This window comes from Ochlerotatus camptorhynchus, unplaced genomic scaffold (assembly GCF_037179485.1).
Source record: "Ochlerotatus camptorhynchus isolate MF236.1 unplaced genomic scaffold, CSIRO-AGI_Acam_v1.1 ptg000101l, whole genome shotgun sequence".
Taxonomy (NCBI): Eukaryota; Metazoa; Arthropoda; class Insecta; order Diptera; family Culicidae; genus Ochlerotatus; species Ochlerotatus camptorhynchus.
Window position 1 is genome coordinate 1,174,240 of NW_027040591.1, and position 27,833 is coordinate 1,202,072.

Sequence of the window (27,833 nt, forward strand, 5' to 3'; positions counted from 1 at the left end):
AAAAAAACCGTGCTATTTGTCTATAATTTGATTTTTTACTTGCTGTTTTTTTGTCGTTTATGATTGTTTCAAATAGTTTTGGAATGCAAGAGAAAATGGCAATCCCACGATAATTACGGATGTCAGATTTCTTGCCTGATTTGAAAATAGGCACCAAATGAGACGATTAAAAAGTTTCCGGGAATCTCCCATTTTTCAGAGACATATTTAAAAGGCGTTCTAAAGGAAGGGTGAGTTGTTCAGAAAGATTCTTCAAGAATACAGGTGTAATTCCGTCAGGTCCTGGTCCTTTTGATGCGTCCAAATATATTAATCACTGCGACCATTACTTTGATCTATTGTGATATTCCCCGTTTTTCTATTGCTTTATCAGTTATGTCGTATCCCTATTTTGTGAAGCGACCGACATAGACTGACCAAGCCAGCCAGGTATTACATTTCGAATGAAATGTACTACTTGACTGGGACCTGCATTCCAAATATCAAAGGGTTCTGCCAGCCCCTTATCCAGTCTCCACTTTCACTTTTTTTTCATCTCTTGATCTCCATTTTAAGAGAACAAGCAGAAAATCCACATAATAGTTCTGGTCCTATGAATTGCTGACATGATCCTTGTCTGGCTAACGTGTCGGCCTTTTCATTCCCTTCAATTCCACTGTGGCCAGGAACCCTATATAGGTTTACTTGGTTTTGACTGGCCAATTTCTGAAGTGACATTGCACATTCCCATATGAGTTTTGAATTGCATGTTGCTGATTTTAAAGCATGTAATGCTGCTTGACTATCAGACATAATGCAGATATTCGAATGTTTATAATTTCTGCGCAAGTATATTACAGAGCATTCAAGAATTGCTTGAATTTCTGCTTGAAACTCGGTTGGCCAGTAACCCATAGATATTGAGATATCTATTCCTGGACCAGTTACCCCTGCTCCCACACGATTGTTCAATCTTGAACCGTCTGTATGAAAAAACAGTTGAACCTGGTCTGATGTTTGGTCCCCCACTTTCCCAAAAATTACGATCAAATTCTGCTCCATTGTATAAACGATCAAAATTATATTTTTTCTCCATCCAGTATTCATTTTTTAATACGAGAGAATCAATATTAAACATTTTAAAATACTAAGGTGACCTGTAAGATCACCTTCAAGGAAGTAGTATAAATTGATGCAACGGAAGCAGATAAAGTAGAGAATCTAGTGCCATACTCGGTGTGCTATTCATCGCACCAGTTATTGAGAGAGTAGCAAGTCTTTGCAGTTTCCCCAGCTTCTTCTGAACCGATTTTTCATTAGTTTTCGGCCATCAAACCAATGATGCGTAGGATATTCTGGGTCTTACAATCGTCAAATAAATCCAGTGGATCATTTTTGGTTATAGGCCCCATTTCCTACCAAAAGTTTGCTTACTTATCCAAAGAGCATTTATTGCCTTATTAAAAACCTGCTCTATATGTGAATTCCAGTTAAGTTTACTGTCAAGAATGACACCCAGATACTTGTCTGTTCGTGAAAGTTCTAAAGAAGTTTCTGTCAATTTTAAGTTATTTATAGAAAATTTCCTTTTCCGTGTGAACGGTACAATAGTGGTCTTAGAAGGGTTTATATTCAACCCTTCTTTAGTGCACCACGACGAAACATAATTTAAAACAGTTTGCATTATATTTGAAATGACATTATAAAATTTTCCTCGTACTATTATGACTATGTCATCTGCAAAGTCAATTATCTCGAAGCCCTTTTGCTTCTGAGTTTTTTAGAAATTCGTCGACTATTAAAGGCCAAAAAAGAGGCGAAAGAACACCTCCTTGAAGACACCCTTTTACAGCTCTAATTGTTATGGATGAGCTTCCAAGATTTTCTGAGATTTCTCTTTTAGAAAGCATCTCATTAATCCACCTAACGATGCTTTTGTCGAATCCACGCTTCAACATATTGTTTTTCATGGAGTTATAAGATGCATTATCAAATGCTCCTTCAATATCAATGAACGCTGCTAGTGACATTTCTTTTGATTCAAAAGATGTTTCTAGTTTTGTAACAAGCGTGTGAAGAGCTGTTACTGTTGATTCACCAGCTTAATATACAAATTGGTATTTACTCAAAGGAATTGTAATCAAGTACGTTGATTTTATATGCTGATCTATAATTTTCTCCATTATTTTAGCATAATGGATGATAAACTGATCGGCCTGAAGGATTTAGAAGAAGTTTTATCATTTGTATTAGCCTCGGAATAAATATAACCTTTACTTGACGCTAAGTTATCGGAATATAACTTAATCTTAAAATTGCTCTAAACAAGCCTGTTAGAATGGGTGTCAAAGTTCCTTTTCCTTTCTGAAATAGTACTGGGAAAATTTCGTCCCTACCTGGTGATTTGAAAGGTGCAAAAGAATAAATCGCCCATTCGACTCGTTTTTCTGTAAAAATTCTATTGGCCAGATTATGAGCGTCTTTCCTGGCAATCTTTAACCCAGTCGATTAATTCATTGTTGTCTGAACTTCCGTCCTGATTTTTCCAGAGCCAGTGTGCGCTGCACGTGTATTTTGGTCTTCATTTGGGTTGGTATGAATGGAAAGTGTGTTTTCATCATTGTTTCTAATGTTTATTCCACAGACATAGTAAAAGCATAGAGGTAACTCTAAGACCACTGGGTCCCAAAGAAAATCATTATTATTTTTGGCTCACTCAGTACCAGAACAACGGTCCCAAGCAGTCCCAAGCTATTTCACTCACCCCTGCATGTTCTGCATGAATCCACACACCCCTGATGTTATCTGTCAAACTTTCATAGCGAATCAAAACAAACATAGTGTAGTAATAGAATTTCAACTAGAATAGGGTACGTTAATCGTTTGCTTGGGACCAATAGGCTACTAAAGTGGTGAGCCAATTTAAAATCGTTAGTTTCGTATTGATTGTTGGTAAAAGCATAGAGGTAACTCTAAGACCAGAAGGTCCCGAACAAACGTTTTCAACTTTTTGGCACAGCTCTGGTATTCTCTTCGGTCCCAAGCTAATCGATTCACCCCTCGAAACTTGGGAAAATCCACTAACCCCTCATTTTATCTGTCAAACTTTCATAGCGAATCAAAACAAACATAGTGTAGTACTGGAATTTATACTAGAAAGGGGTACGTTAGTCAATTTGCTTGGAACCAATAGGCTAGTCAAGTAGTGAGCCAATTTAAAATCGTTAATTTCGTATTGATTGTTGGTAAAAGTGCCGTCTTCTTTTTTAATAAGTTCTTAAGCCATTTGAATGATTTTTTGAAAAGACTTATGGTAATCTGGCAGCAACTGGAGTATTTTCATTTCACTCGTTCCTTTTAGATCTTCGGATTTCCTTATTACAACATGTAAGGGCCCTGTATTGATCCCATTGTCTTGTTATTTTCGCTCGGTTAAATAGCTTCCGGGTTTTCTTCCGAAGTTTCTCTAAGGTTTTATTCCACCAAGGTACATCCCTATTTGTAGAGCGTTGTTGGATTAAGCTTGAAAGCTGATGATAATTTTCCTCAAGTTCATTGCATGTTTTTGAAGATCCTCTCAAGCTATTGACTCCAACTATAAGCTTTGAGTTGTATTCCTCCTGTTTTCCTGGTTTTCCTTATAGTTTCAATGATTTTTGATTAACTTCATAATCAAATAAAATTTTCCGAGTCATGAAAAGATTCTCGTCAAAAATGGATGTGTTTGATACTTCATATCATACGAATCCATTACTTCTGTAAATATGGTTCAGAACTGATTGTGAAGCAACTGATGATATGACTCTTAAAGAAACCTGAGATGAGCATTATTCGCTTGTCACATGATAGTTTTTCTCCAGAAAATTTGTTCTAGAACCGATTCCAGTGAACCCTGAATGAACTCATGATCGTTTTATGTTCACCCAACCTGATATGGATCATATGATCTCCAATCTGGGATGAAGCCTGAGATTATCGAAATTCGCTATCTTGACGCAAATTAAATTGAACCAAATACCACCAGCAATTAAATATCAAATGAATGGCTAAATAAATAAATTTGGTCAACTGTGAATAATGTTGTCCGTCATCAAATATCTTGACAAATAGTTTGACTAACCATTTTTTATTTTTATTTTTTTTTTTTTTTGTAGTATTTGATCAAATGATTGTTGGTCAAATATTTTCCAAATATCAGACAAGTGTAATGGTTTAGGAAAACATATATGAAAAAGAGCATTATTTGGCAAAACTTAACGAGCCAAATATTTGTCGAATGGGCAAACAGTGCGAAATCAGCTTAAGCCATCATTTACCCCCTGACGGTAATAGGTAAAGAAGTACCGAAGCCGTCATTTACCCTAAATAATACGATTGAGCTGCTTTAATGTTTAATTTTTATAAGCTGTGAGTCCAATATTTCTTCTCTGATTAGACGTTAAAAGTAAACGAGTCTTGTTTCCAGAATTCCAAAATAAATTCCAGCATAACTGGCATCCCTCTTTATGCTGAGCCCCACCAAACCCAACGTCTTTGTTTATAAAGTCTCCCTCAAAGCTCAAAGCATAGCATTTTCCTTTTCTGAGAGCCTGACGGTCAATGCGCTCGCTCAGCCTACTTCTCTTCCTGCTCCGATTACTTACTCCCAGCAAGGTTGCTCTCGCTCTCCGGCACAGAACAGTCATTTTCCATACCACCACTGGTCAGTGATGCCACATATCCTAATTTATTTGCAATGATACAGATTTTTAAGAAAATTCGCTACAGGAAAATAAACAGGGTTAACTACCCTTATAAAAATAACCTTAAACGAACGATAATCCAAATCATTGAACTATTCCACAAATCGTTTGGATGATACCCAGAACACGTCGTTAAGCAAATTAACCATACAATTTTTATTAGGGTACCCCATTCCCGGCCTATTAAGCACAACCCGAACTTAGTCTTGCTTAATCTAGCGTAGTTTAGCACCAAACTGGCTTCCACATTTATTTACCATTCCATATGTACCGTTAGTTCATATGCGAAATATGCGTTTATTGTTGAAAATGTAAAATTGCTCTTGGCGGCTCTACTTGGACTACGGATTTTCATGGGTTTATTAGCCATTGAAACGCCATTAGAATCCCAATTTGGCCAATCGAACGGAAAGAAAAGTGAATTCGCGTGCGCCTTTTGTACACTTCAAGTGCGCCTTTTGTTTTCGAGATCTTATTTTGCCTTATTCAACACTTCGTCTTTCAGCTATTGAATAGAAGCATCATACCAAACTTTTGTTCGGCACGTTCACGTAGATTTTTCCCCTATACAGATTTTGCAGATTTTTGAGCATTTACAGATGAAAACGATTTTTGAAACTCAAAATACAGATGAAGACGTGAAAAACTGTGGCAACTGGCAACACTGATGATGGCTGACGGCGCGCTCTTCTTCTCGCACACGGTTCGTTCAACACAACGACTCCTGCGACGACATCAGCGACCGGAGCAGCAGCAGCAGCAACAACAACATCAAGAGCGCTTTGAATAAAAATATTTTTTACGATTATTACGAAGCTGCATGAAAATCGTACAGTCGAACCTCGCTGGGTCGCATTTCGTCTAGTGAACGCAACGAGTCAAGTTGTTCGGAAGAGATCTAAGTGACTATCTACTGACCGTAAGAAGAAATTTAGTATTCGCTCACACGCCTGCACTGCACTTAAACGCGCCTTACTACTGAGACTAGTTCCTGAATGGTAATAGTAGTAATATTTACCGCTTTGTGTTTGGGTTAGAGAAATTTCATTTCATTTTTGAACCTATGGGAGATTTCGAGTTTGAACATTTCGATCCATCGGGACCGATTCAGTGAATTGTGCCGGATTAGTTGGTTGATTAAATGTTTAGCAAATACATAGTTGGGAGGAGTGAGTGAAAGGTGAAATCGCAATAAAAAGCAAGTGAACCGTAACGAAATTGCAGCAATTGTTTTTGTGATTGATCAAGCAAAACAGAATTGCAACTGAAGTGTGTTCGTTTCCTGGAGTGAAGTGGAAGAAAGAGTTGAAGGTTTATACATTGTAGTGTAAACAGTGCCTAATCACTAAAACGAAGAAAATCCAAGTGAAGTTGTTGAAGAAGAGTTGTGAAATAAGCAGATATCACACAATTGAAGAGTGACAAAAATGGCTGTTCAAGTGGATAGTTTGCTGTTATCAGAAATTGGGTAAATATCATTAGGAAGGGTTTTGCGCAATGAAGAGAGCTCAACTACTGTCGGTCGCCTGAACACTTGATACGGCGTTGGAGAAAATTATTTGATGAACATACGCGAAACTAGGAAGTCGCATGACCTTGAGAGTGTGCCTCAAGGAGAGTCGGTTTCGCCTCGATGGTAGATAAACAAAACCAGAGCACATGGTCCGGAGTCGTGCAACCGTGCTGTGTTGAACAGAAATGAAGGGAATAATTGCATTTGCAGTTGCTAATTGATTCTGATCATTGCTGCATGAATTAACTAACGGTATTGGTCTGAGGCAAACAGTTTGTCTGCCTGAACGCGATTTCTCCATGCCTACTGCTGCTGCTGCTGCTGCTGCGGTGCAACTTAACGATGTGGTTGACCTAGATGGGTGAGGTGAAGATTCGTCGCGTGAACGTGAGAAATGATTCGTTTGTTCTAAGCATTCAGTTATCTTAAATTTTCACTTAAAACCAAAAATAGCCCCAAAAAATTAAAGCAATACCCACCCATCTCTTGCAGTATTGGGTAACCGGTCTCACTTTTTTACGAGTTTCCCGTCTCAAATTCGTTCACTACCCACTTCTACCTACATTGTGGTCTGTCAGCTGCTCGCTGCGTGATCGGAGCTGAGGGATTTTATATCCAACCAACAACACTCGAAAATATTGCTCGCCAATATTTTCCGTGTTTTACTCAGCTACACGTCGTCCGTTCCGTGAGTTCGCTTTCTCAGTTGCTGCGTCCCCATGTTTCGGGCAACGTGCGCGATGATTGTGGTGTTGGAATCCGCGCAACGAACGACGGCACACAAGAGAAAAGGGAGTAAAACGAAGTAAGCTATCGAAAACGGAACGTCGCACATAAATATTTGCCCCTTCATCGTCGTCGTCGTCTACGGTAGTAATGGTATTACTGTAAACAACAACAATCAGAAACCAGAAACATTCTAGAGCAGCTTTTGATGGCTGAGCGTCACCGGCCATGTAGAACTTTACTCGACCTTAGTGGGCAAGAGTGGGCAGACGCGAGGGGATCTTTTATGACGGACATACCCTAATGTAGTAGTACATACTGGGAATTGACGGTGCGTGAATGTTTACACTTTTCTAAAAGTAGAATTTTCTGGAGGTCTTCGACAATTCTGTGTCGTATTTGGTTGATTAAGCCAATTACCTTGTAGTTTCGAAAACAACTGCGTGTAGGTAATACACTTGATCTTAGAGTAGGATGTCATGAAGTGGATTAGCGGATCACGTTCGGCCAGCATGATAGGAATTTAATGGCAAAACAATGGAATCTTACAGTTTGAAAATACCTAAAACGACGATCTCGATCATCGATTTTTCAACTGCTAAGACCGGAAGTAAACCAACAGCAGCATTCGGCAGATGACAATTGCTAGCTTTATCAGATGCGGTGATAATTTGCGTGGTGTGTTTTGATCTATGTGATCTCCACGATTAAAATCGTTCAATCGATTATGTTTAACTGTTACACCTTTTTCGTATGGTGCTCTAGAACGCATCTGTGTGATAACTATAATAGACCTAGGGCATCAGAGTTAATCGATATTCGTATTCCATGTGAAAGGTGAAGCCTATGCAGACGATATTCGCAGTACAGTCTTATGTAGATAGAAAATCCACAGGACATCGGACTGTTATGCGAATAGCGGCAGTATGGAGGGGTACTGCCTATAAACGCATATCAGTCCAATACAGATTTTCGAATTTTTTTTAGATAATAACGCTATCATTCTCTATCAATTGGCGTCTAAATACTTTCATATTATGTGACAAACCTGCGGATTGATCATGAAAAATGTGAAAACAGCGTCAAGTCAGTTTGTCAGTTTGTCTTGATGACATTTTTCTTGTAGATAATAACTATAACATGTTATTACTCTGTAGTCGGAACAAGGCATTAATTATTAGTGTTTTAATTCACAGGCATTATCATACAAACATAGTGTAGATTAAAAATGGATTATTAATGAAAATATTCCAGTGATATGTTTAAATGCGTGTTAGATCACGCAAATCCCGAATAACTTATCTCATTATAATTGTCACTTGCTGATTTTGTGAGATTAATGCCGTTTTATTGAAAGCTTGAACTACACAATCAGACTGAAATCATATCTTTTCTGAACGCCGCAAGCAAGGTGATCAAATATTAATTTAGCTATGGGAAATACTACTAATCACGCTAAACTTATTATTGCCATAATTCATTATCGGACAGTAATTCGTAGATTGCATATTGGTGGGCTGTCCATAGAACATATTAGTTAGTTAGTTTTACTCTTTGATCGAAATAATTCTGGAGTAGATTTATCTTCAGCACCACCATACATTCTTAGACTTGAATTTTGTTTTTTTAGTTTCTGGTAATTTCTACAGATTTTAACTTAGACTATTTTTTTTATCTTGAAATCTAACTAGGAGAAATTTTCAAGATTCTGGAACGAAAATATATGTTCAAGAATATGGACATAGAAATTCCATGAACCCAGATTTCAAATAATGAATGCACACTTAGAAATAACTAATTTTACACGTGGATCCGTCTTTGACACAAAAGATGAGACGTAAACAAACATGTCATGTAAAATTAAGTGCTCACAGACTGAAAAGTTCGTTGCTCGACGAAAAGTACGTTTGATTGAGCTAATAATGAGCGTCTGTTATGACTCAAAATTATGTCAAAATCAGGGTTCTGCATTTTCGAAACAGAGAAAAGAAAATGAGCTCTCCTCAAAATCGCTTCATTTCGAGCAATATCATTTTTGTGTAAGTCATCGTGTTTCTTGTTATCGAGTCACGATGAACATTCCTCTTTTCAAACATGGCAGGACTATCACTTGTTTCGTTCGTCGAGTGCTTCAGTTCATTTCATAAAAAGCAAAGACTTGTTTCAATTGACGCAATGAATGACTCGAAAACTGCTTCCTTCGTTTTTTTCCACTTTCACTTCAATTCGGGGCTCATTCGACTTGTCACGACCTGACGACGCAGGCATCAAAGTATAGTATCCAGATAGTATCCGCACAATATAGGTTGCCGATAGGGAAGGCATCCAGATTAGGTGTAATAATAATATATTATTTTATATTGAACGAAAATTAAATTAACGAGGCCATTCTGCACTCCAAGATGGCGGCCATCGGGGTCAGGGAAAGCCTCAAATACCCCACAATATGGGTATTTTTGGAACGAAGACGACATGAAGGTGCGGAAAATCGATATTCGACGTTATTTTGGAATCCAAAATGGCGGCCATCAAGTTTCCTAAGACGTGTCAAATACCCTAAGATATGAGTATTTTCGGAAAAGAGACAACGCGTGGCTGCCGAAAATCGATATCCGATGCTATGTTGGACTCCAATATGGCGTCCATAGGGTTTCAGAAAAGGTTTCAAATACCCTACAATATGGTTAGTTTCAGAACAGGGACAACGCGTAGATGCAAAAAATCGATATCAGATACCACTTTGGAATCCAATATGGCGGCCATCAGGGTTCAGAAAGTGTCAAATACACTACCATATGGGTATTTTCGGAATGAGGACAACGTGTACATGCCAAAAATCGATATTCGATGCCATTTTGGAATCCAATATGGCGGCCATAGGTTTTCACAAAAGTATCAAATACCCTAAGATCTAGGTATTTTCGGAACGGAGACCACGCGTAGATGCTGAAAATCGATATTCGATGCCATTTGTAGGCTATTTGATACTTCTTCTTAAATTGAATTTCAAGATGGCGTCGCCCATCGATTTCTGGCTTCTAGATGTCAGCCCGATTCCAAAAAAGAAGGCGTGACATCAATTTTCGGCATCTATGTCTCATCCCCATCCTGAAAATACCCACATTTTAGGGTATTTGACACTTTTCCGCAAATCGGAAGCCGCCGTTTCGATTACAAAATGGCGTCGGATATCGATTCCCGGCTTCTAGACGTTACCGGGATTCTTAAAAAAAAACCGTTTGTATGGGTATTTGATGGATTACAAAATGGCATCGGATATTGATTTCCAATCTCCAGACGTCACCCCGATTCCAAAAATTCCCATATTGATGGGACGGCATCAGCATTGCCCATTTTTTCTGAAATAGGAAGCCGTCATATTGGATTTCAAAATGGCGTCGGATATCGATTTCCGGCTTCTAGACATCATCGCGATTCCCAAAAATACCTATATTGAAGGGTATTTGACAATATTTCCCACTTGTTCTGGAATCGGAAGCCGTCATCTTGGATCTCGAATTGGCGTCGCATATCAATTTCCGATCTGTAGAATTCATACCGATTACAAAAATACCAATATTGATGAGTATTTGACTGTATTTCCACTTTTTCCTAAATCGGAAGCCGCCATCTTCGATTACAAAATGCCATCGGATATCGATTTTCATCCTCTAGACATTATCCCGATTCCTAAAATACCTTTATTGATCAGAATTTGACAGCATTTCTAACTTTTTCTTAAACTGGAAGCCGCCATCTTGGATTTAAAAATGGCGTCGCATATCAATTTTCGATCTCTAGATGTCACCCCGATTCAAAAAGTACCCAAACCACCCAACAATGATACATTTTACAACCATGTGTACAGATCAATGCGCACACGCTTAAATGAACCGAGTGAACAATCAACAAAAGTCATCAAAACAGCGCGAATTTGGATCAAACAGCTTCGGTTCAATGCAAAAGTAAGTTCATTTGACAATGAAAGAAGAAATGAACACGAGTCAAGCCAAAACAAACAGCATGAAAACCGATTTAAAGTGGTTCTGTTGATGTTGACGGGGATCTGCTCGAAGAGAAGACAGAATGACTTTCAATTGAAAGTGATGGTTGAGAGCTTCATCGTCACTTGAAGATTTTCGATTGAAAGTGACTTTGTGGGGCCCTGGGCTCGTATATGTCACTCTCAGAGCACCTAAATTTACATGATTTGTTTCTCAGTGTGTGGATTTGATGAGAATTTCCAAGGATAACTGAGGATTCCTTTCAAATTAGTTTTTAAGCACTCCAGACTCCAGGTTAAACGTAATGAGAATTCCAATGTAGTTCTGAGTAGAATTCTAAGGGAATCCTGATCCTGTGTACAGGGCTGGTAGCGAGTCACTTTTTAGTGACTTGGTCACTTTTTTCAAGCCAGTCACTAAAAAGTCTTTTTTTTTAAGATCAAGTCACTAAAGTCACTTTTTCTTGTAATCAGTCACTATTTTCAATTTTTTTAGCGTGAATTTATTTCAACATTTATCATTCTTCTTGCACTGCACTGTGTAGGATCTGATAGTCCAATCGATGCCTGCATTTTGTTCTAATTTTCGAACAATTCGAAGAAGTTTTGTGACGTTTAATCGTCTTTATTTAACTACAGGTTGTCTACTTATTTTTATAAATAAAATTTTCGGAGTTTTCCAGGTTTTCCCAGAACTTTAACGGATAAATTCCAGGCTTATAATAAGAAAGCAATTTTTTTAAATGCCTAAAAATATGCCTTTTTTTGGTAGATCAAAAACAACAGCAATTAACCCAAAAGTTTTTAAGACATTGCAATCAGTTTTAAAGAAACAGCTTTACAATGAAAGCTATTGAATGTTGAAGTTTAAAACTTACATACGTTCTAACTTTATTTAGTTAAAAAATACTGAGCAAGTCCAAGATGTAAAAAATATTCAGTATCTTGAAGTTTCGTATTCCATGTACAAGTTCAAGATATTGAAGATTTTTAAAGTGCCAGAATTAAGTGCCCATGCTTCCGTCCTACAAACTGCGGGAACATAAGGTAAGTTAAAACGCTGAAAATATGGGGAACTTACTGAAAGCTTTAAAAACCTCAAACCGGATCTTTCAGCATCCGAAAATTTTCAGCAACTTTTATGAATTACAGAGAACTTCACAGGTTTCAAGCGAACTTCAGAGACGTTAAAAAGTTAATTGAGGACTTCGCATAAGTTCAGAAGTTCACGGAAGCTTAAACATTTTTAGGACAGTTCAACAAGCTTCATGAGAACAGCAAAAAAAAAACTTAAGAGAAGTTTTGAGAATTTCAGAAAAGAAGAGAAAACCTCAGAGCAATTCCGTTAACATTAGAGAAGTCACATAAATTTTAAAGAAGTTTTGAAAACTTCAGCGTATTGTTAAACCTTTAGAGGAGATCCATGGTAGTTGGAGAATTCATGAAGATTTTGGGAACTTTCAAGTAGTTCTGAAGACCTCAGAATAATCCATTCCATATTCAACGGACATTTTCATTGAAACTATCCTCCGAATTCAATTTTCTTTTAGTTTCCTCGGAATTACCTAGAAATTCTCCACGATACGAAACCCTTTGGAAAGATTCTTCGAATATTCATCGAATTCATTTCAGATTTCCTTTTGAATCTCACTCCTTCCCTTGGAATTCTACTCACATTGAAAGTCTCCTATGAATTCATTGGCATTTCTCCTCACAAATTCCTTAGATTTCTACTCATAATTTGTTTGCAAACTCTCCTGAATTTATTTTCCAAATTCCTTTGAAGATGTTTTTTTTTTTGTTATTCTTAGATTTAATTGTAATGCTTGTTTTTGCATTTTCAAAAAACTCCATGTACTTATGCTCCGGTTTTGTTTTCTCCAACAAACTTTATGAAATTATCTTCAGGATCCCCTTGGAATTTTCATCTGAAGTTCACAGGAATTGTGCTCCTCAGAAATTGTTAAGTGTTTACAAAAAAAATTACTTTTAATTCAATTTAGAGTTTCTTGAAATGCTACTCAAAACTATCAGGCTTCACAGGAAATCGAAAATTCATCAGAGCTACCTTGAAAGCAGATAGCATTTGATGTTTTCTGAAAGATTTTTTTCCCAGAACTCCCTTGGAATGAGGTCCTTAGAAATTATAACAAAATTCCAGGAGCCTCTAAAACTGTGCCTGGAATTTGACTCCAGATTCTTGAACATTTCTTGAAGTATTATAGCTTTTAAGATCAGAAGTAGTTCAAATTTAAAGCAGCTAAAAATAACGAGCGCTCGGTGGACCAGCGACTTTGGACGTGAGCCTCGTCCTAGATCACTATGGCAATTCAATGCAATTCAATGAAACCAACCAAAAAAGGCGGAATCATAATAGAACCAACCAAGGACGATCTACGGAAGGAAATTGCCGGTGAAGCACGAAATGAAATACGAAGCGTTAGAGAAAAAGTCCAAGGGATTCCAGAATATGGTGAGAGCTTTCCAATTATTAAAAAAAATATATCAAAATTAAACTAAATACATGCCAGGTTCGAAAAAATATATTTTCGAACCTGGAAGCGTGTATGTAATACCAATATCCATTTGATAACGTTGATGCATACATGCGGGGCTTATTGTAAGTAAAAGTAACCTCGGAATGGGCGTGACTCTCCAGACATTCTGAAATGGGTTGCTGGATCTGCAATAGAGCTATCACCTTCTAACTCCCGGACTAAAGCTGTCTACAATGACCATAAATGCGACATTGTAGAGAGAGTTCTTCCATAATAACACTGCCGGTCAGTGGGGGTTAGATTGAATACAAACACATACACAGACGTAGTTCAAATTTAAAATTTGTAGAAAATATGTATGTTCCAAAACCAAAAAAAAAAAGTAGCATTGCAAGCCTCTGATTTTTTTAAAATTTATTTGTTACTGAAGATTAATCCACGGTCTATAAAGTTCAAAGTGTTAATTAAAATTTCGAGAAAATTTAAATGCTAGTATTTTAAAATTCATTGTTTTTTTTTTAATTATCCTTAGCAAGAAAATTATTCAATTCTCGGAGACTTTCAGGTATTTTTTAGAAAAAAATAAAATTTCCTAAGGATACCCGATTTTCTAGGTTTTTGCAGTAATAGTAGACACCCTGACTAATACCGTGGGTTTGACCATAAACTTTCTAAATAAAAATTAAAATTACGACTACTTTTCTTCTCTTAGGTCACTTTTTAGTCACTATTTTTACAATTATAAGTCACTATTTGGTCACTTATTTCTTCAACATGGTCACTAAAATCACTATTTTTGACAGCAGTGATTGCTACCAGCCCTGTGTGTACACACTACGAAAAAGTCATGTAAATTTCAGTGCCCTCAGACCGACACATGCAAGCGACCCAAATGACATAAGAATCAATTGAAAGAAACGAGAAAATCAATTCAATCAAGGGTGGGGAGCCCATCCACAAGATCTTCTGAAGTTGTACCGGACAACGATTTTATCGGTTCTAGAATATGGTAGTTTTTGTTTCCAGTCGGCAGCTAAAACGCACATCATCAAGCTGGAACGGATCCAGTATCGTTGTCTTCGTATCGCGTTAGGATGCATGCACTCGACTCATACTATGAGTCTCGAAGTGCTGGCGGGCATGTTGGCACTATCCGTCCGTTTTTCAGAGTTATCTCTTAGGCTCCTCACCCGTTGCGAAGTAATGAACCCACTGGTGATCGAAAATTTTGAGAAGCTTCTGGAGCTAAATCCTCAAACATGTTTTATGACTTTGTACTACCTATATTTAACACAGGATGTCAGCCCTTCAAGAAATATTCCCAATCGTGTAATCTTCTCCGATTTCGGCAATTCAGTGAATTTTGATTTATCTATGACGCAGGAAATCCGCGGAATTCCAGAGCATCATCGTCCTATGATTGCTCCGTCATTATACGCTGCAAAGTTTGGCCATGTTGATTCTGCAAGAACGTTTTTCACAGATGGATCTCTAATAGAGGAGTCCGCTGGTTTTGGTGTATTTAATGAATTTCATAGCGCCTCTCGAAAACTTGAAGCTCCTTGTTCTGTGTATGTGGCTGAACTGGCAGCAATTCACTACACTTTGGAAACTATTGCTTCACTTCTTCCAGACCACTACCTTATTTTTACGGATAGTCTCAGTTCTGTCGAGGCTATCCGTTCAATTAGGCCGGTAAAGCACTTCTCGTATTTTCTCTTGAAAATACGAGAACTGCTTAGGGCCTTAATCCGTGCGCTCTTTCATCATCACCTTCGCGTGGGTCCCTTCGCATTGCTCAATTTTGGGCAATGAGAAGGCGGATTCACTTGCGAAGGTGGGCGCTATGGAAGGCGACATTGATGATCGACAAATCGCCTATAGTGAATTTTTCTCTATTTATCGTCAGCAGTCGCTCGTTAGCTGGCAACATCAATGGAGTGAAGGGAGCTTGGGACGATGGCTACATTCAATTATCCCTAAGGTGTCGAAGTTTGCATGGTTCAAAGGGTTGGACTTGAGTCGAGACTTCATACGCGTGATGTCTCGTCTCATGTCCAATCACTATTGTCTAAACGCTCACTTGTTCCGTGTGGGGTTGGGAGACAGCAATCTCTGTGAATGTGGACAAGGTTACCAGGACGCTGATCACATCCTTTGGTCTTGTGTGGAGTATCGTGGAGTCAGATCACATTTTTATGATTCCCTTCTGGCTCGAGGTAGACAACCTAATGTTCCAGTTCGGGATATTTTGGCTAGACGCGATCTGGAGTTTATGAAACTCATATATGTTTACTTTAAGGATATTAACCTTAGATTGTAAGTTTGATTAACCTTGTGTTTAGTTTGTATTTTGTACGTGTGGGTTTTTTTTCAATGTTTGTTATCAAGATGAATAGAAATAATTTCATGCTTTAGGATTGATTAAATAGTTGTATCGTAAACCACATTTCAAACCTCCTTCTTCCCTTTTCCCATCCAAAAAATTGTAAATCTCCACTAACCTCGAGACAACCGCGAGTACTCGGTCCAGTTCCTTTAACTTTAAATTTAAGACAGTAATAATGTATAACGCAAAGAATAACTCGGCTCTGTAAAGTTCATTCGATTGAGCCTGTACAAATAAAGTAATTATATAAAAAAAAAAAATCTTCTTCCATTCAGACTTCGTTTCTTCTTCTGTATCGCTTGCTTTTTCTTCATCCATTATTTCAGCGATCGTTGCGTAACGCCGTAAAAAGGCTTGTGGAATCGATTCCGTATTTCGTCCTGGCCGCTTCAAATTTCCTGCAGTGCAGAATAATGTGACGAACGTCAACAACGGTCCCACAGCATTCACATGCTGGCGGAGCTCAGCAGAAATTCATGCGTAACTCTAGTATTACCAATGCGCAGACGAGTGAGTACGCGTTGATCGGCAGAGCTGTACTGATCGATCCACTTCTTCGTTTCCCTTTTGACCTCCTTCAGCTTGACATCTGTCAATTGTGCCCAACGTGCTTCCCATAGCTGACGGAAGACTTGGTTCATGTTCTTGATGGAATCAATCCTTGGTACGGCGACGTTGATTGGTGGACTGTTTCTTGCTTCACTGACCTGGACGGTATGCTTCTTCGTTACCGTGAATTCCGACATGACCAGGGATCCAACAAAGGTGGATCGGCCGTCCACGTAATAAGCGCTCGATTTCCTGGATCCTCGGATGCTGCGATCTTCCACTCTCTATGGTCGAAAGACAGCTGGCTGAATCAGACAGAATGATAACATTTTCGGTTGATGCTCTCGCAGCGCTGACGGCCGACTTGATTGCAAAGGCCTCCGCCGAAAACACGCTACATTGTGACGGAAGGCCTATTGCTTGCGGAATGCTGCTGCTAAATACACCAGCTCCAACTATGTTCTCGTATTAAATAGCCAAAGCATGGTTAAACCGGTTAGCCAGCAACTCCTGCACGATAGGACGCACTGTATTCGGGTGATCCCCAGCTTTCACCTGCCGTTTCACATCCCAAACAATATGCAGCTTGGGTTCATAACACTCTTGGTTGGCGAGACGTGTCCGTACAGCGATGTTTGGAAGCTCTACATCAACCGCCGCCAGGCGATCGGACGCTCGTTCCACAACTGGAAGATCGATATTCCTGGAATCCTTCTCCATCAAACGAATTGCAACACGAATTATGGCTTGCATAACCATTAAACCGAACGGCAAAGTCCCTGCTTCAGCCATAATCGCTGGAATCCGACTGGTGACGTACGCCCCTGAGGCGAACCGCACCATCCGGTTGTAGATGGGTGCAAGAGTCTGCACCACCGAATCCTTCGCTCTACTGACCGTATATAAGTCGAGACGTGACGATTGCTGATCCGATACATAATAGAGAATTGCGTTGCCCTCGCGGAAGTTTAGTCCCGATCATCTTCAAGATCCGCAGCCTAGAGTCGCACGTGGTTTTGACTATCTTGATATGGTGGACAACGACCGGTTGACGGTTGACGCCAACAACTTTCAGTTGATTCGTCCTCGGTACAGCTGTACGGTCGATGAATATATCGTTGCTGGGTTCTCGACAGGCGTTGGGACTGCCGTAGAAAATTCTTGATGTTGTCGCGGATATTGTGAAGGCAACGCTTTTCGCCCATTTGTCGACAGCTTTCACTGCAGTCTGCAGATCTCTATACAGAGGACGCTCCTTACTCTCCTACGTACCACCAGCAAAATATCGACCGCATACCGTATGCGTGATAATGTTTGCACCATTAAGCAAAGTCAAAATTAAAAAAAAATCTCAAAAATTTCGTTTTCGAGTTTTTTACTTATTCAAAGGAGGGATGTTTCGCAGAGTCTTAAACTATGTTAATCATTGATCGAGTTTCCATTTGCTGCAATTACGGCCTCCAAACGCTTCCGGAATGCACGGCAGGTTCTAATAATGTAGTCTGGATCCATTTCTCTCCAGGTACGGATCAATGTTTGTCTGAGGCTTGCTGTACTCGGGTGGCGTTCAGAACAGGCCTTGGCCTTCATGACGCGCCATATTGAGTAATCCAGCGGATTAAGATCGGGGCTGGATGGCGGCCACATATCCTTCGCCCAGAACGGAAGATGTTCCTGCAATCACTTCTGAGTGCGGTTCGAGGTGTGGCACGGAGCCCCATCTAGTTGAAATACAACATTTGGCTTCGGACTGTACTGTTCTTTGATCCACGGAAGAACATACTTACTTAAAATCCCTATGTAGAACTTCGTGTTGACCTTGTCGCCTTCTGGAATGAACACCGGGTCCATTTTTTTGCCATCGGAAGCCACCAATCCAAACACCATAACGCTAGCAGGATGCTTGGTCAGATACACGTTCTTGTGCTCGTCGGCGACATCTTTTACCGGAAGAGAACTAATATACCGGTCGGTTCTGGAATTTGATACGGGATCGACGGTAACCAAGCTCTCGTCGGTGAACAGGATTATCGGATTTTTTCGCTTAAGGAAGTTCAAGATTTTCTTGCATCGTTCGACTCGTAGCTCCCGGATGCGGTTGGTAATCATGTGAGTTTTTTCCGTGCCCTCGACTTCGCCCCGCAAGCTTCCTTTACGATCGTCCGTGCCGTAAAGTCACTGATCCCGTGTTCCTTTGCCATTTTTCTTATTGTACGCACTGGATTCACCCGAATCTTCCTCGGAACCCGAGCTGACCTCGGACGACGTGTGGCCACCTTCGCTGATAGTTGTCCTTTCTTTTCTCGGTCTGAAACCCTTTTCACGGTCCACCGGGACACTCCCACGGCGATTGAAATGTCTTTTTGCGACATTTTCGCGTGGGACAAATCACGAATACGCTGCCACTTCGTCATGGTGCAACTGTCAAACTAATTAAATCATTTTCTTTTATACACAGCCTACTACGGTATGAGCTATAGGTTACGCGCATGCCAAGAAATCCACACAGCAAAAAAATAATTTGATATCACATCAAAGTGGATGCACTACAATCATGTCGAAAATTTCATGTAATTTTTATGACCACATAAATAAACAAATGCAGTAAAAGCAGCGTAATGTCAGTTCATGCATTGTATTAATGATAATTTTGTCCTTTTTAGCAAGTAATATTACACCATATTTTTGACATGATTGTAGTGCATCCACTTTGACGTGATATCAAAATTATTTTTTTGCTGTGCAAGGCATTGTATGCACAGGTGAAGCGGGAACCTTATTTGTACGATGGTGCAAACATTATCACGCATACGGTAGAGAAGCACGGTAACAGTATGCGGCACCACTCTGAAAATCGGCTGCATCGCTATAAGGAATAACGTGATGGACAACACTGACCCTTGGGGGACTCCGTTATCCAATGGCATTTCACCCGATAAATGATCTTCCACGTTCACCCGGAAAGATCTGTCACTTACGCAGAGTGCGCAAGATACCGTACCGCCAAGTGGTGTCGTACGCTTTCGACAGATCAAGCGATGCAATCAAGCAGTGTTCGTCCCGATTTGGCAATGACCTATCCAACTCCGCCAAGTCTGTATCGACGCCTCTCCCAGCTCTAAAGCCGTGCTGCCTCTTGTCCAGTCGTCCATTCGACTACAACTCAGTCGTCAATCTGCGGTTCACGATACGTTCGAACACCTTTGTGATGCAGTTGGTCAAAGTGATAGGTCGGATAGCAGCAGGTCCAGATTCAGAACGGTTTGGCTTCGGAATCGGCACTATTATTCCGGTTCGCCAGCTGATAGGGTAAACTCCACTACGCCAGACTCTGTTTAGAAGCTGCAACAGCGTGATTTTGACGGATACAGGCAGACGTCGGATCATCGGATACCCTACCGAGTCATGACCTGTAGAGACACTACGTCCTTTGTCGAGTGCCCACAGAAGCTCATCCAGGGTGAAGTCCGCGTTATATATGTAGTCGGTATCCGGAAGAAAATCCACGCGATCCCGTTCCGCTCTTTCCTTCGCTGTTTGAAACAGTTGAGGATAGCTTGGGGTCGCCGATCTCTCACAGAAGTGCTCGGCAAGTTCTTCTGCTATTTATTCTGCTTTCTCCGTGTAGCCATCGGGTCGCTTGATAACCGCCTATTGTCGCTTGTGGTTTGCCTCTCAGTACCCAACTAACAATTTTCACAATGTAAACGCCTTTCTCATTTCATTTATACAGCCTCAAGCTGTATTCAAACGTTATATGATATCAGGAAACCTTTACTCAACCTCTTTACAAGCAAATCTGGCGAACTTAGTCAGCTACTTATGGCTACTGGGACGGTTGGGACAAGCTCTTATTGCATATCCATTACCGCTTCTATATAGCTGTCACAGCATATATAACTTCACGTATGAAGGTCCTGCTGTTTAGTTGTGTGTGAACTTGAAGGCACTTATTCAACCTTCACCCGGTTATCCAATAATCACTACACAGCTTTCTCTTGAAGCCGGGTTAAATATTGTTTACACTATTTTTTTGATAGAGGAAATTAATGAGTTTATTTTGATGTCAATCAAGTTAATCGAAATTAGTTACAAGCACACCACCAAATTATTCACCCTGCACGGAACCTGCGATCGAACTCGAGACGACCGCATTGGCAAACCTTGACGCTACCAACTTAGCTACGCCAACACTTTGAATTGATGTAAACATATCTACATGCCCTTCTACAACAAGATCGCTAAGTAGAGGCTTTATAATAGTACACATGAATCACTTTTCTCGACTAACTTTGTAAAGAAGCGGAGTAAAAGCTCTAAAACTGCACAAGTCTAAAAATAAACCTAGCTTCCAAAGTAGCGCTAACACAGTTTATTGGCTGAATACAGGTTGTTTAGTTGTTGAAAAAACGCTTTTGATGTTTATGTTATACAGCAAGAGTAGTTGGTTGTGTAGAAGCCATCAAATGAGTAACATATTCACTATATTAGCTTTGTTTTGCAGCTACAAGTTGAAAGTTTGATTAGCATGTGTATAAAAGTGATATTAGCGTTTATTGGCTGTTGTTATTCAGTGCGACTGACAAATTGAATAATGGTTGTTAAAAAGTTGAGTAAACGCTCTCCAAAACTGTTTTGCTAGCTTCTGCTTGTAGCTGTATCTGCAGATTTTTTCAGCTAGTTTACAGCACAACGCTGGAAAGGTTGGCTTATAATGCTGAAAATGTTAGTTGGGTACTGCTAGGTGATATTTTTCGGACAAAGTCCTCCCACGAATGTTCCTTAGTTTCCTTCACTACCTTCTTAGCCGCTGTCTTCGCTTCCTGGAACTGCTTCAAAACATCCGCTGTGTCAGATTCTGCTGTTCTGCTGCGCTTCAGTGCTCTCAGAAGTGCGCATTTGATTAGTATTGTCGCCTTAATGGCCATTCGCTCAATTTCGATATCTGTTCAATTTTCACACTGCCGTACTCTATCGGAAGTATCAATCTATCTTCTTCAGAACTTTCTCTAGCTAATAAATTATCGCACTACACTTCATGATGAAATTAGTATAACATTTCCTCCCAAATCTGTCATCGTTAACTTCACGTATGAAGTAACAAACACTTTGATTGAACAAGTTTATAAGTTCAACCAAATCAAACCAATCGTATTTATCAATTCGACTCAATTCATTTTCGTTGACTCCACATGGCAAATTAGTTAACCTCTGTAAGTTCCTAAATTTCCAGTTCAATCTTGCTGTCCTATCAATTAACTTGTTCAAATAATAAAATCTCCAAGTGAATTAAATACACGACCCCTATTTTCCCACAGAAAACTGTAATGTGTGAATTTAAATCATGACTCGACTGCTAAATATGTTATGTGCACGGTCATTATTTGAAATTGACCAATCAACAATAAGAGTGCAGCTGCCGATTGAGTAAGCCCCTCCTAATTCTCACTTGCCGAAACACGCAAATTAAATTGAATTTAATTCAATTTGCATTCTCCGAAATCCACGCCCAAGTGAGACGGCGTTGCTTCTTCAGTTCAATTCAGTTGTCAGAATAGTGATAGACTGAAAAACACAGCTCACAGACCTCCAAGCTGTCTGGGTGACAACTTATTGCGTCGTCGTCTTTGTTTGGGAAGGAACGGGAAGTAAACCGAAGTGGTTCAAAGTCCACCGCCACACGGTCGGTGCCGATGGGGGTAGGATATGGATGATGATATTTTTTTTTGTTGTCAGAGCGCGAGCGCAACCAGCTCGTCTTTATCGCGCTTCATTGTTGTTTTGCACCTACCGGTAGGTATTGCGAACCTGTTTTGGAATATGATGAATATCTGATGAGTATTCGGAACGCAACGGGTATGAGTTAATGGGTTTTATCTCCCAAGCAAGGCATGTGCTTCGATTTCCAATATATTTCTATTTTTGTCACATTTTCACAGTATGGGTTAAGTCAAGTGAGAAAAACTGGAATCCATGAGCTATTTGAATTTGCCCAAGTCATTAGCAAGAATTAAATAGCAGAACTGAATGATGGTAGTTTCGATCCAAGAATAACTCCTAGTGTAGAAGGTATCGTAAATATTTATGTCAAGTTTTCAGAGTTGGTATTCTGTTTCGATCAGATGGAGAAAAACATGATTCAAATATTCCTCGAATGTAATCGGTCACCCGTCACAGTCAAATCAGAAATTCAAATATAATGCAATTGACTGTTTGTCATTCAGGTTTCAAGTTGTCATCGCAACCGGTTTGTATGAAGCATCTGTATTAAAATGGCGGCAAGAGCCCACAGTAGCCATCTTCGCCTGAATGTTCCGATCCAGTGATTGTCCTTTTTCAAGGCTAACTTGATTTTTTACAAAACTGCCAGATTCGAAGTTGCATATATTTTCAAAAACATCGCATCCAAAATTCAGTTCAATACGTTCAAATTTCTTGCCTTGAACGGGGTCATTCTTCTTCTTGTTTTTTTTTTTTCATAAAACACTCAACGCTAGCTGTTTTTTTTATTCTGTTTGTAAAACACACTCTCCGCCAGCTCCAAGTTTATTTATAAGCGAAAGCAAACCCCATACTTTAACAGCAAGTCCACCACCCTCTGCTTGTGGTCGGTTGTGGTAGTGTAGAAAATCGAACAAATCTGCTTTTATTTTTGTCAAATCGAGCACACTTTAACCATTGCCGCTTGTTGATTTCGCTTTCTCATCGCTTCATTAGAACTTGATAACAAAATCTAAGCATTTATCAACTGGTGTATGATGTTGTTGCAGTTGTTGTTGTTTGTTGTTGATGTTGATGTGCCATGTTTAAGTGACCTAGATTTTGTACGCACAAAGTGTGACCTCCTTCCTCTCGTCGTCGATGGGAGGAAAACAGACTAGAAATTTGAAAAAAAAAACTGTCTTCTATACCCACTTAATTGTTATGTTTATAAACATAGCCACTGTCCCCCGGTGCGACAGTATCAACTATTTATAGTGTTCATATATAAATACTAATAGAGAAACATCTTTCTCCGCACGACGTCTTTTGTTATGACGTGACTTGAATACGTGACCGTAATCAAGACCGTCGACTTCTATGATGGGTCAGCAACGCATTTGGATTTGTTAACGTCAACGCAAACTCATCAAAGTAGGTAGGTACCTACCTAGTTGTCAGGTGGGTTTTCTGAACCGGGGCACGTGCCCTCCTTGTTGCCGGCTGCTACACGGTTAGCTTTGGAGCACGTTCCGGTTTTTTGTTCAAATTCATGTGCAGACGTATGTATGTATAAGGTGACCGGGAAGCCGGCGGCTTCACTTCACTTCCTCAATCTGTCGATCTGAAAGCGTTTCTTGTAGCATTGCAGAAGAAGATGTGCTTTTTCTGTGACACGTGAGAATCGGAAAATGATAGCAGTTGAACAAAACGATTGTAAAGCGGTTGATGCAATTCCACAACTGGCCACGTCAGTTTAGTGTGTTATGAAATTCAGTTACCTTCGATCATCATACGGTAGGGATCAAACCAATGCTGCAAAATATCAATATCAATACCTACAAAATGTTGAATATCACTAGCCACCTGATGTCAGTATCAGTTTTCACTGCTAGAATATCGTTTTCATTCGCCTCAATGTCAGTACGCAAATGACATTGACATCGTAGAGAGACCACTGATATTCAAAATTCTAAAAAAATACGCAGGCTAATCGAATACCGATCTTTAGAAAAGTCATCAATAATATTTAAAAATGCGACAGTTATACGAAAAATTTATTTATTGAGATAAAAGGAAAATTTTCAACTTTTACCTAGTGATATTCATATGAATAGTGATATCGAAGCCGTACCGCCTGATATCTTGCATACTACGAATATCAGTGTCGGAAGTGAAATTCGTTGCTAGACCAATATCTTGTGTCAATTGATATTGTTGACAGCACGCAGCACTGGATAAAACACACCGTTTGAGTATATTCTACCACGTGTAACTGTTCTGATTATAAACATGTAATAACTCCTCCCTCCAGCCCGTGCTTTTACGTAATAATGAAAACAAATTGAGTCTGTGTGAACGGAACTCAACATTTGCGGAACAGCGCGGAACCGAACTTTTTGTCAGTGTGAACCTCAACCTGAGCTAGGTTTTTAAAACAAACGAGCAAACTGACGTTTGTCAGAAAACAAACAGACCCAATCTTGATACCCGATCCAGGGTGGACTTGAATAATAAACGAATTCGCTATAAGCGTGAACTGCTGCTTGTGACCATCCCGGTTGCGATATGTGCCAAATTACATTTAGCAAATCTTCATAGTAACCATGGTTGTTTCAACTCACTTCGCTGTAAAAAAATGTTTTTCGGAATTTTGGATTTCATTAGATACAAAATATCGCTTATTAAAATCTAATCTCTGAAATCTAATGCTTCATAACTCCGATAAAAAATAGGTGTTAATGATAACCTTATATTTTATCTTGAATTTCTTGTACAAATGAGCACCACTGTGCCAATTTTACAATTGATTCCTTTAAGCTTATGCATTTAAACACTTAAGTAAACTGCGCATTTGGAATGGCGCATCTGTTTTATTCGCCTTCTTTTTTTTCAAAAACCATTTGTTTTCGACGCTCTTTATGACCAAGTGCGTAATTTGCGCCTTGTTTTTTCCACTACAACGTCTCTAAACTTAGCACAGCAGTCAGGGTTGATCTGTTGATCGCAAATTCTATGAAAATTTAATGGAAACTTAATTGAAAATGTGTTTTGTTTTAACGTAGTCACTTCGTGATTTCGTCCGGGATGAGATTTGAACTCGTGACTTTTGCGTGAAAAGGAAGGATGTTAATCACTACGCCGGCGCCATCGCCACGAAAATATTGATTAGAAGATAGAGCGTTCTGGTTAAGTCGGGGGTCATGTTTTGGATGAATGTTACTGTGTGTTGTTGTGTAAACCTTGATCAAGTCCAATCTGATAAAGCTTTCAAGGTCTTTCTGAGAATAAAATAAGTAGGGAAACTGGGTGTAATACGTGCCAGTGGGGGCAATATGAGTAAAACGGGTTAACTATAATTCAAACACTCAACAGAAAAGTTTGGACTCCCTAGGGAAGGTATTGAACCACTTCAGAAAAGGTTAGCTAGATGACCTAAACAAGATTGTGTCCTTGCCAAATGCCAAAGCAGTTAACAAAAATCTGGGGCTCACTTAGAAAACTGTCAAACCCGTTCTGACAAGTTTGGATTCAATTCGGAAAAAAGTTGTATCGATGTAGCAAACCTTGGATTCCTAACCTAAGTGCGCAGGATCGGCACCTCCAGGGGTGCAAAGGGCCTTTGTGAAAGATTTCCATGCTGGGCGATTACTAGCTTTGGCCTTGACCGGTGCCCAAGTCAAATTTCGGTCAACGTTCTTAATTTCACTGTTTAGGCTCCGCCGCCACGAGCCTCTGGGTCTGCCTCTACTGCGATGTCCTGCTGGATTAGTCCAGTGCTTGCTTGTAGATTTCGTTTCCACTCCGTCGTAGTGTGTGGCCGACCCACCTCCACTTCCGTTCACAAATTTCTGTCTCTATTGACTTCTGATGGCACAAACGATGAAGCTCGGAATTCGAGATCCAATTGTGGGGCCACCAGGCACGAATTATGTACCGCAGGCATCGGTTGATAAACACCTGCAGCTTCTGAGTGTTCTCCGCTGATACACATCATGTTTCACTGGCCTATAACAGTACAGACTTCACGTTCGAGTTAAAAATTCGGATTTTGGTGCGTCGACTGATCTGTTTCGCTCTCCATACATTTCGCAAACTGGCAAAAGAAGCCCTCGCCTTCTTAATCCGTGCACCTAGGTATGTCGCTCTTGGTGCCGCCGTCCGACGCTATCTGGCTGCCAAGATATTGGAAGCTTCCGACTTTCTCCACTGCCTGCCCAGCTACCGTGAAATTGGAACGGTTTTCCGTGTTGACATCCAACGATTTGGTCTTGTTGACGTTGATGGTTAGACCTGCTTCAGAGGAGCGTTCCACAAGGTCGTCTCGAGCTTACTCTGCATATCAGAGCGCCGTTGTGCCAATAACGCAACATCATCACTTACTTAAGGGTCCTGTGCACCACCAGCGGTGCAAAGGGCCAACGTGAAAGACTTCCATCCTGGGCGGCTGCTCGCTTTTGCCTTGACCTGGGCCCAGGTCAGATTTCTATCGACTTGCTTAATTTCCTAATTGATGCTCCGCCGCCATGATCCCCTGGGTCTGCCTCTGCTGCGATGTCCTGCTGGATTCCAATCCAGCGCTTGCTTGCAGATTTCGTTTCCGCCCCGTCGAAGTGTGTGGCCGACCCACCTCCACTTTCGCTCTCGAATTTCTGTTGCTATCGGCTTCTGATGACATCGACGATGGAGCTCGGCATTCGAGATCCAGTTGTGAGGCCACCAGGCACGAATTATATACCGCAGGCATCGGTTGATGAAGACCTGCAGCTTTTGAGTGCTCTCCGCTGATACACACCACGTCTCGCTGGCGTATAACAACACAGATTTCACGTTCGAGTTGATAATTCGGATTTTGGTGCATTGACTTATCTGGTTGGATCTCCATACGTTTCGTAAACTCGCAACATAATCAGCCAAATTAATAGACTGCCACTGAAAGCCTCGTACTGCGCTTCGATGAGGTAGACGATCTTATCAGGGACTCCTTTGCGTCGCAGAGCGCCCCACAAGTTTTCGTGGTTTAGTCGGTCGAAAGCTTTTTCGTAGTCAATGAATATCAAGAGCAGGGCTCTACAATTTCGAAGCTCTAAAATGAACTCGTGTTTTGTTTCTCTCATACATACGTGTTCGACGCTTCATTTCTATAACGCCTAGCTAGACTATCAGCAAGAAACGAAAATAAAAAAGAAGGATGCTTGGAAGGAAAGGCTGGCTGTTGAACTTCTCGTCGTTGCTTTGCTCATCGCTTTCAATGTAAATAACGTCGATTTTCTAGTTAAACGAACTTCATTATGGCTTTCAATCCCCTCTCACGAACACTCTATCGCCGCTCTTTCAATTTGTTTAAAATGCGTTATGTCCCGTTTTCGATCATTTTTTTAGATAAATATATGGATGGAAGATAAATTAGAAATATGACGTGTAATCTTCAAGTGTTTTGACGTGAGAAATGCTTTAAATGTGTTATTTCATTTTCCGTCATATACGTCATGAAACCTCTGTTGATGTGTTTCATGAAAGAGAAAACTATCAAAGTCGAGCGCTCTTTCGCTCATCCATTTCGACGAAGCTTGAAAGGAAGACCAATGGAGCGACGGGAGAAAGAGAGACAAGCGATTGAACATTTGTTTGTGCACGCCGACTGAAGTTCTAGAATGCTGCGAAGCTGTTCGACTTTAACAGAAAAAGAAAGCCAGCAGTCTCTTCGTCGCATCGATTTGGTCGATTGAAGCTG

At 40.1% G+C, this 27,833-nt stretch overlaps 1 protein-coding gene across 4 annotated transcripts in view; it reads left to right on the forward strand.

The window, feature by feature from the left end:
- The window catches only part of Drat (Death resistor Adh domain containing target), a 120,513-nt gene that overhangs the window by 72,260 nt on the left and 20,420 nt on the right, over window positions 1-27,833 (forward strand). Inside the window, exon 1 of one of the 4 annotated variants that reach the window (XM_065219194.1) lies at window positions 5,519-6,189. The exons of the other annotated variants lie outside the window; for them this stretch is intronic. Coding sequence (XP_065075266.1) covers window positions 6,149-6,189 — 41 coding nt within the window. The 5' untranslated portion in view covers window positions 5,519-6,148. Of the gene's footprint in view, window positions 1-5,518; window positions 6,190-27,833 lie in introns of those variants that run through there. 4 annotated transcript variants of the gene reach the window in all.